We start from the raw sequence: 15,062 nt of genomic DNA, 5'->3' as shown, positions 1-15,062 counted from the left end.
CTTCCCTTTGTCTATAAGGTTTGAGCAGATTACAGTGGTGAACTTGCTGTGCTTTCCGCTTTCCTGGCAGACTTACCACGTAGTTAACGTCCGACAGTTTCTGAACAATTCGTGCTGGGCCCTCCCACTGCACGTCTAGTTTGTTGTTTAGCGATGTGCGCAATATCATGACCTCATCGCCCACCTCAAAACGACGGGCCCTGGCGGTCCGATCATAATAAACCTTGGCCCTCTGCTGGGCCTTTGCCATTGCTTCACCTGACAACTCCTGTGCCCTTCTTAAGCGTTCGAGGAGCTTAAGCACGTATTCCACCACGACTGGGTCGTCGCCCCTGCCTTCCCATGATTCTCGAAGCATGCGAAGCGGAGACCGAAGCGAGCGACCGTACACCAGTTCAGCTGGCGAAAACCCCGTAGCTGCATGCGGCGCGGTCCTTAAAGCAAACATCACCCCAGGCAGACACAGCTCCCAGTCAGTTCGATGTTCAAAACACAACGCTCTCAACACGCGCTTCATGACGGAGTGGAGCTTCTCAACGGAATTCGACTGTGGGTGGTACACCGAGCTGTGTAGCAGCTTTACCCCACACCTTTCGAGAAAAGTTGTCGTCAAAGCGCTAGTAAACACTGTGCCCTGATCTGATTGGATTTCCGCAGGAAAACCAACTCGCGCAAATATGGACAGTAGTGCATTGACTATCTCAACTGAGCTGAGTTCTTTAAGCGGCACTGCTTCAGGGAACTTTGTCGCTGGGCAGATCACAGTCAAAATGTGTCTGTACCCCGTGGCTGTTACCGGCAGAGGTCCCACAGTATCAATAACGAGCCGTCTAAAAGGCTCCGTAATGATAGGTACCAATTTCAACGGCGCCCTCGATTTGTCCCCTGGTTTGCCCACCCGCTGACAGGTGTCACATGTCCTCACGAAATGGTCTGCGTCCCGAAAACACCCGGGCCAATAGTACTCTTGCAAGAGACGGTCCTTAGTTTTCTTAACTCCTAGGTGTCCGGACCACGAACCCCCGTGCGACAAGCGCAACAGATCCTGACGATAGCATTGAGGAACGATCAGCTGATCGAACTCCACTCCTCTGCGGTCTAGATACTTCCGGTACAGGACTCCACCTCTTTCCACAAAACGCGCAGTTTTCCTGGCGATACCTTCTTTGACATTGCAGCGCACGTTTTCCAGGCTGCCATCCTTTTTTTGCTCGGCTATCAAAGCCGACCGGCTGACTTTTAGCAACCTATCAAGTCCGTCTGACGTAGGCGCGATGAGCAAATCAGTAGATAGCTCTTCTAACTTTCCCGTGTCGGGCGTTTCCTCTCCAGTATCTGGCGCCTTTAACGTTACAGACTCAAGTTTATTCAGTTCGGGCGTGCTCTGAATATCAGCTTGCTGCGCCTCTGACCCTTTTTCGTTGTTTGATAACGTCGGCCCCGCAACTACCGCCTTTGCAGCGAGCTCCCGAACCTTCGACCTGGTTAAGGCCTGAACACTAGCTTCACCAAACAAAAGCCCCTTCTCGCGCAGGAGGTGATCCGACCTGTTTGAAAATAGGTACGGGTACTGGGGTGGCAGCATAGATGACACTGCCGCCTCCGTCTCAAGCGCTCCGAAAGGTCCTTCAATAAGCACCTTTGCTACTGGCAGACACACGCTATGAGCTTCCACGGCTTGCTTGATCCACGCGCACTCGCCCGTGAACATATGGGGTTCTACGTAAGACGGGTGAACTACATCCATCGTAGCTGCGGAATCGCGAAGCACTCGGCACTCTTTCCCGTTCACGAGGAGGTCTCGCATGTAAGGCTCGAGAAGCTTCATGTTCTCGTCAGTGCTGCCTATTGAAAAAAACACAACTTTTGGTGTTGTTTCCGGACACTGCGCCGAAAAGTGACCCGGCTTCTGGCACGTATAACAAACGCGCGCTTGCCTCATCTCGAACCGCTTTCTGCGTTCGGCTTCGGCTGCCGCCGTCTCCTTAGGTTCGGTCGCACTGCTTCCACTCGCATCCGAACTACGCGTGTTCCCCTTTGCTCTCATGGGTGTGAACTTCGGCCTCTCAAACTTCGAGCCAAATTCACCCTTTTGACCGTCCTTAGCTCCGCGAGCCCGACGCGTCACAAACTCCTCGGCTAGCTCAGCGGCTTTAGCCACCGTACAAACGTCTGGCCTATCCAAGACCCAGTATCGCACGTTCTCCGGTAACCGACTATAAAACTGTTCTAGCCCGAAACACTGCAGAACTTTATCGTGGTCACCAAACGCTTTCTCTTCTTTGAGCCACTCCTGCATGTTCGACATAAGCCTATACGCAAACTCTGTATATGACTCACTTTTGCCTTTCTCATTTTCCCGAAACTTCCGACGGAACGCCTCCGCAGACAGCCGGTACTTTTTTAGAAGACTCGATTTCACTGTGTCGAAGTCCTCTGCCTCCTCTCTATCCAAGCGAGCGACTACGTCGGCCGCCTCGCCGGGTAACAAAGTGAGCAAGCGCTGTGGCCACGTTTCCCGAGAGAACCCCTGCTTCTCGCACGTTCGCTCAAAGTTAACCAGGAACAAACCAATGTCCTCTCCAAGCTTAAACGGCCGCATCAGGTCAGTCATTTTGAACAATACGCGTTCTCCTGCACCGTGTGCCTGACTTCCATTACGAGCGCGTTCTATCTCTATCTCGAGACGCTTCATTTCCAAAGCGTGTTGACGGTCGCGCTCTTCTTTTTCTTTCTCTTTTTGTTCTTTAAGTTCGCGCTCCTGTCTTTTTGCAGTCTCCCTCTCTTCAATGGTCTCAAGGCATTCCGACAGCTCGTCATCCTCAGCCTCTAACTCAAGAATAGCCTTTAGCAGTTCTGGTTTTCTGAGTTTGTCCGAGACATTCAGACCCAACTCTCTTGCAAGCTCCAGCAATTTCGGTTTGCGCAACGACTTCAAATCCATGGCTGCTCTGAATGCTGCTTTCTCTACTGCTTACTATTGTCTTGCCGCAAACTAACCCGGCAGCAACGACAACCACAATTACCAGCTCTGTTTCTAACACTAACAAAAGCCTGGCAAAGCTCAGAAGAAGAAAGTCCCGCACTCACCAAACCTCGCAGGCAGGAATTCCGCGCAGTCGTTCCGCTGCAGGCAACCAGTCGTCACACAGGGCTCGTTGCACTGCTCCCGGATCGTCGTTGAGCTGCTCAGCATACAGTCAACTGCATCTCTTCGCTGCTGGCCTCCGTTGTCGCGATCTCACCGCTGGCAGACAGTTGTTTGAAGTCGGAGGCGATCTCACCGCTGCCAACCAGATGTTTGGATCGCACCGCTGGTGCGATCGGTTGGGAACTCGGCGCTGACGCCCGTGGTTGTACCTGGGTCGCAAGCCCCAAGGGTAGCGTTGGCCTGGCGGCCTGGGGTACAACTGGAAGCATCCGAAGGTCCCGACAAAGCATGAGTCGACTGGTAACAACAAAACAACTTGTTTATTTTAACATCGCAAAGAGTTGGCGGTCAGGTTGACCGAAGTAGAGAGACGGGAGAGCACTTTACTCAACAGAAGAAATCGGAGCCCTCCTTTTGGCGTCCGGGGGCAGCTGTTTTTATACTCTCGCAGTTGAGGGCAAGAAGGAACCCCTTAATAGACGAGCACGTGAATGTACAATGGGCTAATGGTGACGCACACTGTCGTAGCGCTGCCGGTCGGGCACAATGACTGTAATGAGAGGGTGATCCCTGCTTTCGCATCGCCTGGTTCGGGCACAATGACTGGAAGGAGAGGGTGCCCCTGCTGTCGCATCGCCTGGTTCAGGCACAATGACTGGAAGGAGAGGGTGATCCTTTGCGGTCGCATCGCCGCAGTCGCGCCTGGAAACACCTGGCGGGGAGCGTTGCGGCGACGACGATCGGGCCAAAATGTCTGCCGCCCCGCCGCAGTCGCGCCGGCAAAACCACGTGTCGCAGGCGAAACGCAACAAGCCGTAGCGCTGGATGGCACGCTCAAGAATGACGATAGGACATGCGCTAAAGTTTAGGTTTAGGCGAACGTTCTGTCGTTTTTCTTGTCCGTGCCACTCCAGAGCTATGTCTTCAAATGATGCGACCTAGCATAGCCGCTGATTCGGAGCTCTGGAAGCCAGATGTGGAGCGTATATTTTCCTAAATCAATTTTCTTACCCCTCAGTGCGCGGAACACAATTGCGATAGGCGTCTGACGCCATTCTGTAGAAACTGCCGTGCTCGTATCGCCGTTCTATCAAAGCCTTGTCTTCTGAGCTTCATTGTGTCGCAAATGTTGAAATTTTACGAGAATGAAACCAGCAATAGAGGAGACTGCCCAGCACTGTTTACGCGCACCAGCAATGAAGAATGTTTAATGGCTACACCCTATACAACATACAAGGTATAATTGCTGCGAGAAAAAATTAATCCGAGGGGCTTCATTTTTCGCTACAAGAAATGTGGAATCACAAGACAATGAAAACAAGGAAAACACCGGGGAAATTTGCGGGATTTTAATAAAACACAATAAATACAATGACCACAGCAATATGAGTAGGCGAAAAGATGCCCTGTCGCCAGTGACAGCTCAAGCCACGCCTCCCACATTGTTTGGGCGTTACCTGTTTAGCTAAGGTTGCGGCCATCCTTCCGTCAAAGTAAGCAGACTAAGATTTATTTGCCCTTCCCGTTCATTCGTAACATATATCTCCACTCTGGCAGCATCAATGGCTTCAGGCAGCACGCGAGGTTTAGCTGGCCAGTTGGCTACTCCTACAGCTCGTGCACCATGGCATGCCTATTGTTTAAAATAATCTGCCGCATGATCGACCATGATCACGAATGGCGTTGGCTAACACGGCCAGGGCCAGATCTATGCTGCGTATACATAAATAAACAAGAACGTGGATGGGGTCGCCAATGAGCTACGGCCGTCGCCATAGCCCAGTTGGTGGAGCATCGCGCAGGTAACGGCGAAGGTACGAGTTTCGCTCCAACGTGCGGGAAGTAGCGTTTTGTGCTCTTCCATTTCCCTTTTCCTTAAAATTGTACACTTCAATTGAGAGAAAATGGCTAAATTCGTGATATTCTTTTTTTTTTGTGCCTTCAATCACAGTTGGATCAGAGAGACTGTGCGCCTCAGGTACAAGTTATCTGTCGCCTGATATTTTTCGTTGGCCCTGGCATTCGGGCTAGTGACCTGCATGACAAATGGCTATAAACGGTGTAAGCATCACCTTCACTACCAATATCGACAAAGAGATTCTAGCTTATGCGTTATGACTCACGAGTCCAGTGCTTGTCGGAAATTTTGTTGTGCCTTCCTCATCTCCTACGTGTTTCGACAGGTGCACCATCTTGCCCTCGTCCATTTGCTCCCGGTGACTAACACCTGCGCAAAAGAATTTTTAAATCGAGAATGGACATGTGTAAATCGAGGTATACACTGTGAGTCCTAGCTGATATTATCCACGCTACTAGTGCGAAAAAAAAAATGTGGCGCAATAAAGGAACATGAGCCTCACAGCGTTCGGTCGTTTTTCGTCTCTCGCCATGAAAACAACTTTTGTTTACTGTTTATGTGGTGATACAGAAAGTACTTATTTACCTTGTTTGTAATCTTTAAATCATGGGCACATCTTCCGATGGCATGATTGTTATTATCTCTTAAAACAACCTGTTTAGTCGTCTACATTGTGGTATGTTCTGCATAAACAGTTTTTCCGCTCTTATAGATTACTAAATGCAAACAGTGCAACGTGATTCTGCGCCTACGTGCTGCGACAGAAGTGGCACTTAAGTAAATTGAAGAAACCAAGTCCGCTTATTGTCTGAATCATCAAACACCTCGTCACTGCGTTAGGCTGCACTATTACGAGTATCACGCAGCTCTCAATCTGCGGAAGCCAACACCGACATCTCGTCACTTAGGTCCGGTTGTTGTGCGATGAGAGAAATTGTTTATTTCAGTTGTGAAGTGGTGTGAAGTCATGTCTCCAGCATTTAGATCGTGTTATCTGCGAATTAAAAGAAATAGCTACTGCGCCTACGCCCTTTGCTGCGCCGGCGCCTCTCTTTACAACCAAAAAAGCTTAACTTCACATGTGACCTACTGCAATATCTTGCTGTCAACTATGACGTCATCATATCAGACCCAGTGGAAACCATGACAGCTGACATGCGTACGACACGGACGAACAAATGCAACCTGCCCGAATTTTTTGTATTCAACGCGATTTTTAGGCTTTTCCTGAATAATGGATAAATAAAGTCGAATTATTACACAAGCCTACAATAGACGGCGCCCCACTAGGGCCTCTGCGTCAGCAGGTGCTTCTTGGTTTACGACACCATGGACCCGAGCAATTGGGGTTTGTATCCTTTGCGCCTAACCGTGTGTGGTCGAGCTGTGTCCAGCAGAACGGATACGGCAGATTGAGCCTGTGCTGAGTACCTAAACCTTTCAAAAGCCTCTTGGTTATGGCGGCACAGTCCTTTGGCATTTGGGCACGTAAAACTAGAGCTCAGTTTAGTGCAACAAACCTGTAAATGCTGAAAGGTACAAGTAAGCTCGCACGATATTTATTGGTCGTCTTTGTGTCTGAGTGGAAGAACCTTCCGGCGCTGAGAGAAATATGAAAGAACTTGAAAAAGAGGGTTCCAGCGAAACACAAAGGACGCGCACACAAGAAGAATGCGCTAGACACGGACTGCTGCGTCCATCCGAGTCTAACGCTGTCTCCTTGTGTGCGCGTCCTTTGTGTTTCGCTGGTACCCCCTCTTTGAAGTTCATCATGCACCAACTGGTCCAGCAGCTTGCGCTATGCACCACATTTTAAAAGTTGCTTTTAAATGCTATGTTGGAGTTCTAGTGCAGAGCTACTCAGCGAATCAACAGCCACGTTCGAGCGCAACAATAGAGATGATGAGGCCTACAAAGGAAAGCTAGCTCATCGGCTACAGTCACGCACCGCACAACGGCGCTTTCACAATACGACTTGAGTGAAATGCACCTGTCTCGATCATACTCGTCAACAGCAGAACGCCACAGCAGCTGCACTTCCGTCACGGGCGCCGACTACGAAGGGGCCCAGGATTAAATTGTTGACCTCATGCTGGACTCTGTGCGGCACTAGATGGCCGGTTCATTTCCCCGCCGCGGTACTGGCACTAGAAAATGTGATGGAGGCAGAAACGCTTGTGCGCCTTGCTTTGTTTTGCATGCTTTGCGCACAGAAAAACGTCACCAGCTGGCCAAAATAAATTTTGACTCCCCCAGTTGACGTGCCTCATGCTGAGATGGTAGTTTTAGAAGTAGAAGCGCACAGGGTAATTTATTAGAACGGATGCCTTAAGTGGTTCATTGCAACGGCTCATACCTAAAATACGCTGCGTCTAGTGAAGTGGTGCAAAAATATCATCGTCAGCAAGGGCGCCTACACCCGTAAGCAAGCAAGTTCCAACGGCTCATACACCTCGTTAGCAATGGCTCATACACCCATAAGCAAGCAAAAATGCAATGGCTCATACCCCCATAAGGCAGAGGCTACCAACACCCAGCAAAGTGAAGGGAATAGTGCATGCATCCACTGAAATCACCCATGGAGCTCAACGGACAGAATACGATTCACTAAAGAAGAAGCTCAAACCTAGCATCAGAAACATCCAAAACGAACCAAAACAGCATTGCGTACCTCACATTGAAGAACGCTTAAGGACAAGTTTGCTTGCCAAGCGAGAAACAAGATACTACGTGCGAAGCGGCAGAAGCAAGGCAATTGACCGTGATCGCGGCTTTCCCATGCTGAAAGGATCATCAGCTTTTTTGTCGAGGAAAGAAGAAGAAGAACGGAACAACAGTTAAGAGTTTCTGCTGACGTCCCCGCGTGTTCCACGTCGGGGACGTCCACCTCTTATGCCATGGCGCCTAGAGCATCGAGGACTCCCTCGAAGGCCCACGTCTTCGATGTTGTCGTCCCTACGGAGAATGGTCCCGAGACCGTCGTCGACGCGACGGCCTCAATGGTTGTCCTCAGTGAGGACTACTGCGTTCAGCACATGGGAGGCCTCAACTTCCAAGTCACCGTCAAGAGTATGGCTTGGATGACTCTAATCGTCGATGCTGGCTGCCTTGTCATCGGTGGCGAGTGTTGATCACGGCAGAAAACTGGGCTAGTTGGTGTGTCATCATTATTCAAAAGACTAGCGCAAAATAGCAGGGACAAAGACAGAGAATACGACAGGACGAGCACTCGTCCTGTCGTCTTCTCTGTCTTTGTCCCTGCTATTTTGCGCTAGTCTTTTGAATAATGGCGAGCGTTGTCCTTTCGTTCCCGTCAGCCTGCAGGTCAGAAACGTAACCTGCCTCTTTTTGCCCTCCTTCGTTCCGAACGAAGTCCTCAAGCAGGCACTATCACCATACGGCAAAGTTCTATCTGTCAACGCTGGTCTTATGAGCGGACGACGTGGCGTGCTCACGGGCACACGCTTTGTTCGTAAAGAAGTGAGTACTACAACCGCGGTCCGCAATTATCGGCGAGTCTCTGGTCATCGTGAGACGTTTCACTACCACGGCTTGCAACGCGTGTGCCGTCGGCGCGGCTCTAGCGACCACTACCGCGCACAGTGCACCGGAGCGTTCCGTGGCTGTTGTGGTGTCCATGGTCAGGAAAGCGACGGATGTGACCGTCCTTGTCGGCGTTACGGGGATGGTCACCCTACGGTCGCGTGAAGTGAGCGGCGTTTATACTCGGACGCTGCTGCTGGAGTCTTCCCACCCTTACCGCCGGCGTCAGCTGCGGTTGCGACTGCGCGTGACGCACTGAGCAAAGAAACTGCCCTGACACCACATCAACCAGCATCGACAAATGAAAAATAAGAGGCGTGCAGCTCGGGAAGTCACAACGCGTCACGTTCGCCGGCCTCCTCTACTGAAAAAGAAAACCGTGAAGTGGCGAATCGCAACACACCGTGTTCGCTGGCCTTCCAGGACACGCATGCAGTGGCCGACAGCGCCTCCACTTCGGCTGCTACTGTCAGTCCTCCTCATTGCAGCGAGGCTTTAAACACAGACAAAACACCTGATCTTGCGATTACTATGGTCGATACAACCACGAAATCTGCTGTGGCTTCATCCGCCTCAGTTACATCGCCTACAACGCCGCATCCGGTACATCTGAATGAGCCCCCGGCTGCCGAAGTTTTCGGCGGCGATGAAATCAATCCCGCCGCCCTACCGCTACCGACATCTTCCTCATCAGAGAACAGCTTCAGCCTCGGAATTGATAGCAGCGTTGAACTCTCGCCAAGCCTGGATGAACTCGACATAGAAATGGCGGCCCCACGAGACGTGAAACGTTCCCATGCGTCAGCTTCTGGCTCGGACGGCGGCCCGGATCGCAGTGCCGAGTTACAGCGGCCCAAAAAACCTCGGCCTTCTTCGAGAGCGTCGAAGAAGTGACGTGGGCACTGCATAACCCACGGACTTATTCCCGGGGCGCCGACTTGGACAACATGACCAGGTCAGTTTGGTGATACATTTAATTAAATATGGAGGACACCCTGAACGTTATTTATTTAAACGCACAAGGGTTCCGAAGTCCTGCAAAACAAGCCCAAATTATCAGCGTGGCCCGCGCAAAAAAAAAAAACATGTGATATGCTGTGTTTGCAAGAAACAAATTTTTTCACGATTGGACATGTTCTTACTTTCAAAAGCACTTTTAACCTAGACTGTTTTTTCTCATTCGCAACATCAAGCTCTAGTGGAGTTGGTATTATTATTTCAACAGAACTCTCTCGTGAGATCGTCATGCCTTCTATGGTGGGACAGCGCAAATATTGGCATTTGAGGGCGTACTATATTAATTTAGGTTACGAATCTTGTGGATATATGGACCCTCGCAGGCCATTAAGTCCAACGATATTTTCGCGGCCTGGACGTGTATTTCCTGGAAGTTCGTCACGTGGTGCCTGTTGAGGATTTTTACTGCGTCTCAGACAGTCGAGCAGATGTGCAAGGCCCAGGCTGGGGTCGCCATGATTGGAAGGCACGGGAGTGGCGTCACCTTGTCCAGCACGTTTCGTTGCTGGATACAGATCGATCTTTTAACGGTTCTTTAGTTGCCTGGACGTGGCGACGCGGCGTGTCGTCAAGCAGGTTAGAGCGTACCTATTTGCCAAGCTATTTAGCTCGGTATGTCACCCGATCTGATGTGATAACATTACACGAGGTCGCGGGATCGAATCCCGGCCACGGCGGCCGCATTTCGATGGGGGCGAAATGCGAAAACACCCGTGTGCTTAGATTTAGGTGCACGTTAAAGAACCCCAGGTGGTCAAAATTTCCGGAGTCCTCCACTACGGCGTGCCTCATAATAAGAAAGTGGTTTTGGCACGTAAAACCCCAGATATTATTATTATTATTACGTGATAACATTACCTTCATCCCCTGTTTATATTTCCGATCACAGACCAGTTAAGCTCGAAATTCGCTTCCCTACTTCCTCATCAGTAAAACCTTAGCGCCTAGACATTCGCGTTCTACATGACGCCCGCTAACGCTCTTCTTGTGAAGAGTCTTGCACGCCTCTGTTTCTAGATCTGACCCAGTGTCACGTGACGCGTTCAAGGTGCCGTGGCGTCTGCATCGTTCTGTTGAAGGATCGTGCACTCAGACAACGTATGCCGGAAGAGCTTGCGGATACTGCAACGAAGTTCTGTATTCCATTTCGGGTCAATCTACTGATGCCGTTGATGCGGTCATGGCAGCGTGCGCTACGGAAGCGTTTCCAACGCCTCATCGCAGCGCCGTCTTTGTCAGGTGCTGCTTGGCGATGCAGACGTAATCCGTATGCACACCCTGAAGTTCTGCGGTTTGCAAGAAACTCGCTTTTTAGACAGGCGAATGCATTCGGTTCTACGGCCCCAAGAGCACTTTCTGTTACGTCGCCTCCCACGCGTGATTATTCGCTCTTTTTGACGCATTTTGAAAACATGCCGCGTACGACTACGCAAATAGACCCTGGCTTTCGAGGATTTCGTGCAATGCTTAGTCGGCTGCCTCAGGTTCCACCTGCGGCAGCTGACCGTCTTTGTGCACGACAATCACCGGATGAAGTCAAGGCAACATTATTTTCCATGAAGCGTGGCTTGGCCCCAGGGCCAGACGGGTTATCCGTTGAGTTTTATCTAACGTTCAGGGAAGATATTGGTGCCGCTTTCGTATCTGCTATCAGCCGCTCCTTTGAGAACCTTTAATTTCCGTCCAGATTTTGCGACGGCCGTATTGTGCTGATAGCTAAGCACGATCCATCAGCAGTTCGTCGAGAGGAATGGAGGCCAATCACGCTTCTCTCAACGTTGACTACAAAACCTTCACAGCTACTGTCACCCTGCGTTTGGGAAGCCTGATGCCTTCCTTACTAGGACACCGTCATGCATGCTCAGTCTCTGGCAGAGAAATACAGTCTTTCGTTCGTTACGCATGACATAATGACATACACGGTGACCAGGTCAGCACGTGGTCTCTTAGTTTCACTAGATCAAGAAAGGGCATTCGATCGCCTTGAACATACGTACATATTTAGTATGCTGACCTCGTTCTGCTTTTCGTCAAATTTTGTTGAACACATTAGGAATGCTTATTCAAATATCCGAAGTACATTGTTCCTTGATGGTCACGAAAGTGCACCATTTGCCGTTAATCGTGCTGTTCGTCCAGGGTGCGCTCTATCCCCAGTACTATTTCTGCTCAGCGTTGAGCCATTTCTGCGCTCAGTAGTGAGAGACCCTTACGTATGCGGTCACCCACTGCCTTGCAGCGGTGTTGTGAAGGTGACAGCCTTCGCTGATGACATCACATTATATCTCAGGAATGAAGGTAGCTTAACCCGTAGCCTTCGAATTTTCATTGATTACGGAAATATTTCAGGTGCGGCGCTAAATTTTTCAAAATGTAGTTATTTGTTCATTGGTTCACCGCAGACACGCCTAAGTCCCTTTTTCAGTCTACAAAAGAGCAATTCTTTTCGTATTTTAGGCCTTGATTATACCTATGATGGCATATCAGACTCTGTGAGGCTCTCAATTCTTGAAGATGAAATATCCAAGAAGTTCAAGCGTATAATTTCCTCTATTAGAAAGAAGGTACTTAGCACAGTCTGTATTTTGCGGCCGAGCGTTGTAGGTTTCTCACCATGTACAGCGAACATTACGGGTTACTAGGTCCTTGCAGTCCTTTCTCGATTCTTTCTTCTGGTCGAGCCGTAGAGCACTTGTCTGTCGCGTGGCGCTTGGCCAGCCACGCTCTCGCGGTGGGTTCGCGTTCCCATCAGTGTCTGTCCGCTTCCGGCTGCTTTCTCTGCGATTTCTGCTCCGCCTGTTACAGCGTGATCAGTGTCCTACGCGTGAACTCGATTGGTATTTTCTTGGCGCAAAAAATTCATTACATGTTACCGGGGGTGCACTTAAATCGCGGACAAAAGTTTTACACGCACATACATTTTACTGTACGCCCGTGGCATTTTATCGCCCCATACAACAGGTATGTCCTAATGTAGACGTTCTCGAAACCCGTGTAGTAGACTCTATGGCAGCCTTACTGCTTCGTCTAGTTCCCCGAACGCGCCCCGCATGTTCCAATAATGTGTCATGGGATGCGATAACGCAGTCATTTCTGCCTGGCCACCCACGCGACTTCATGTGGCGTCTAGGGTGGCAAGGGATTCCAACTGGTGACAGGCTAGATTGGCAGGGCGTTGTCCCATCTTCGCTGTGTCCGAATTGCCCCCTTTAAGAATCCAATAAACATGCGCTGCTGCACTGCGTCGTTGCCGGGATATTCGGGAGGGCCCTCTATACTGGTTTCTGTGGCCTTGGAGTTAACCACTTTATTACACCTGGTCGTACTCACGTGCTGCTTCGGGCGACTTTAATTGCTGCGGGGGCCTTTTGTCTATGGCGTAACCGGTGCGAGGCAGTTGCCGTGGGACGTCGTTACCGCGCTTTCTTTCCACTTCTGGCGAGGCTTTACTCTGTGCTACTGTCATTTCTGCCAGAGGAGTTGTTCTTCCTTAGAGAAGAAGAGTTGCTTCGACAGTGGTCATGCTGTTTCCTGTCTGTGGCTCATGGACGCGTATGGCCTAATTTTCGACAAGCCTGGTTCTTGTAGCCAGGCCATCAGAAGTAATTATTTAATGCGCATAGAATAAATGTGCCCGTGATTTCTGTGTGTGTGTGTGTGTGTGCTCTCGTATACATGACCATTTTTGTATACACACATCTCGTGCAAAATTGTGTAAAGTGTTCTATCACATCGTCATTGTACGTAACCATTGTGTACACTGTATATATGGAACATCTTTTGTACATGTGACATTTAGTTTATGTGCAACTGTGCTTTTGCGTGGGTATATGTGTTGTACTTTGGTGAGTGAGGACTTGGACATTGAAAACGTGCCGTGTTTCGTGTTTTATATGCTATCGTCCTGGCGGAATTGTGCCGGGATTGTAACTCAGTGTTCATATCGGCTCTTGTCGAAACAAACTTATTCTAAACACAGAAGGGAAACGTCGTCGGCGCGTGTCTGACTCCTCTATACGAATGTGCAAGGGTCAACCAAGGGTCGAAAAGAAGCCGAAGAAACCGAATTGCGAAGGCAGCGAGGCCACGATGAAAAACGGCAACAATGAACGGAGGCCAAAGCTCGCAGACAACGGCTTTCTAAACGTTTTCTTCAAACTGAGGCTTGTTATGTCTTACCTCAGGAAGAAGAATAAAACACAGGTTTAGGAGGGAACGGCACTCCGTGTCTTTTCTTGACTTCAATGGCGCAGTCGGCGAACAGCCAGGTTTTAGACGAACCAGCGTTAAGCAGAGGGCTTCAGAAAGAATATTTCTATTCCATCGACAGGACTTCACTGCGGAACCGCAATCCCACGGATTCAAGAAGTGCACTTTGTCGTGACCGTACATTCTTAGGCTGACGCTACCACCCCGCTCAGACATCCCACTTCTTTGCCGTATGCACAAGTGGAAGAATCTATCACTACTTGCACCCACCACCGCAGCGACTGGCCACAGTGGCCACGTATACGTGCCAGGCTGCCACGGAGACTCACGGATTGAGCAACGCTGTTGATGTTACCCATGATATCTCTGAACTGCCACAACAGCTGAAAGCTATGGCCAGCTGTATATTTACGACATTGGTCTTCTAACTAATACAACTTCTTCCGAGACAAGAGCTCTCAAATTCAATGGTTTCCAAGAAAACCATACGTTCCGGATACGAACCGTTGATTCCTTAGGCGAACATTATGCTTGGACTGAAAACGACCGGAGATTGTTTGCTGAAAGAAACTACGGTATGCCTCCAAAGCTTGGCAAGGGTACTCCTGAAAGCACAAAACCATGTGGCCCAGTCGGCCAGCTGAGCTTCGCAGTGACGAAATCCCGCAAATGACGTGTCGACGCATGGCGAAATGCGTGTGTTCGCCAACAAATACGAAAAATAATATTTTTTACTGTTCGTTATCGACATAAAAATTGTGCTAATTATTTAACTACTTTCATTCTCAGAGAAAAAAAACTGCGTAGTCGTGTCTATGGTAAAGATGACATTAAGCGGCTTCAACGCCATGGCGGTTGCATTATTACCGACTTCCGTGAGATTGAAGTCGTCGTAATAGACTAGAATCGACAGTGATTCTATGAGGCTGGTCATCATAAATAACAATAATCCGGACGGCGGGGTTTCAGTCTATTGTAGTAAGTGTGGGGGTTTGCTCGATTTAGAGCACATGCTGTGGCGCTGCTTGGCGTTGGCCGGTGATGGTTCTCGAGGTGAACAGTGGTGGCAGCGGATGCAGCACAGTGAAGTGCTGGCGGACCAACTCAGGGCTGTCCAGAGGGCCTGTGTGACGGCAGAAGGGCTCGTCCTCTCTGTACCGACGTAGGAGCAGCCCGCATCAGTCCCAGACTGATCCCTGAGGACCTAAATAAAGTTCTTCATACCATACCATATGAAGCTGGTGAGCGGGAAAAGAAAGCTGAAGCTTGCAGCAGGCCTCAGGA

The 15,062-nt window shown here is 49.9% G+C and overlaps 1 protein-coding gene across 1 annotated transcript in view; it reads right to left on the bottom strand.

The window, feature by feature from the left end:
• Nucleotides 1–5,096: 5,096 nt before the first annotated feature.
• Nucleotides 5,097–15,062, bottom strand: part of LOC142559314 (uncharacterized) — a 60,927-nt gene continuing 50,961 nt past the window's right edge. Inside the window, exons 5-6 of the mRNA XM_075670929.1 lie at nucleotides 5,275–5,378; nucleotides 5,097–5,186 (exon numbers count right to left, since the gene is read on the bottom strand). Coding sequence (XP_075527044.1) covers nucleotides 5,097–5,186; nucleotides 5,275–5,378 — 194 coding nt within the window. The remainder of the gene's footprint in view (nucleotides 5,187–5,274; nucleotides 5,379–15,062) is intronic.

This window comes from Dermacentor variabilis, chromosome 10 (assembly GCF_050947875.1).
Source record: "Dermacentor variabilis isolate Ectoservices chromosome 10, ASM5094787v1, whole genome shotgun sequence".
Classification (NCBI taxonomy): Eukaryota; Metazoa; Arthropoda; class Arachnida; order Ixodida; family Ixodidae; genus Dermacentor; species Dermacentor variabilis.
The sequence above is the reverse complement of the archived record's forward strand: the minus strand, read 5'-3'. Positions and strand labels throughout refer to the sequence as shown.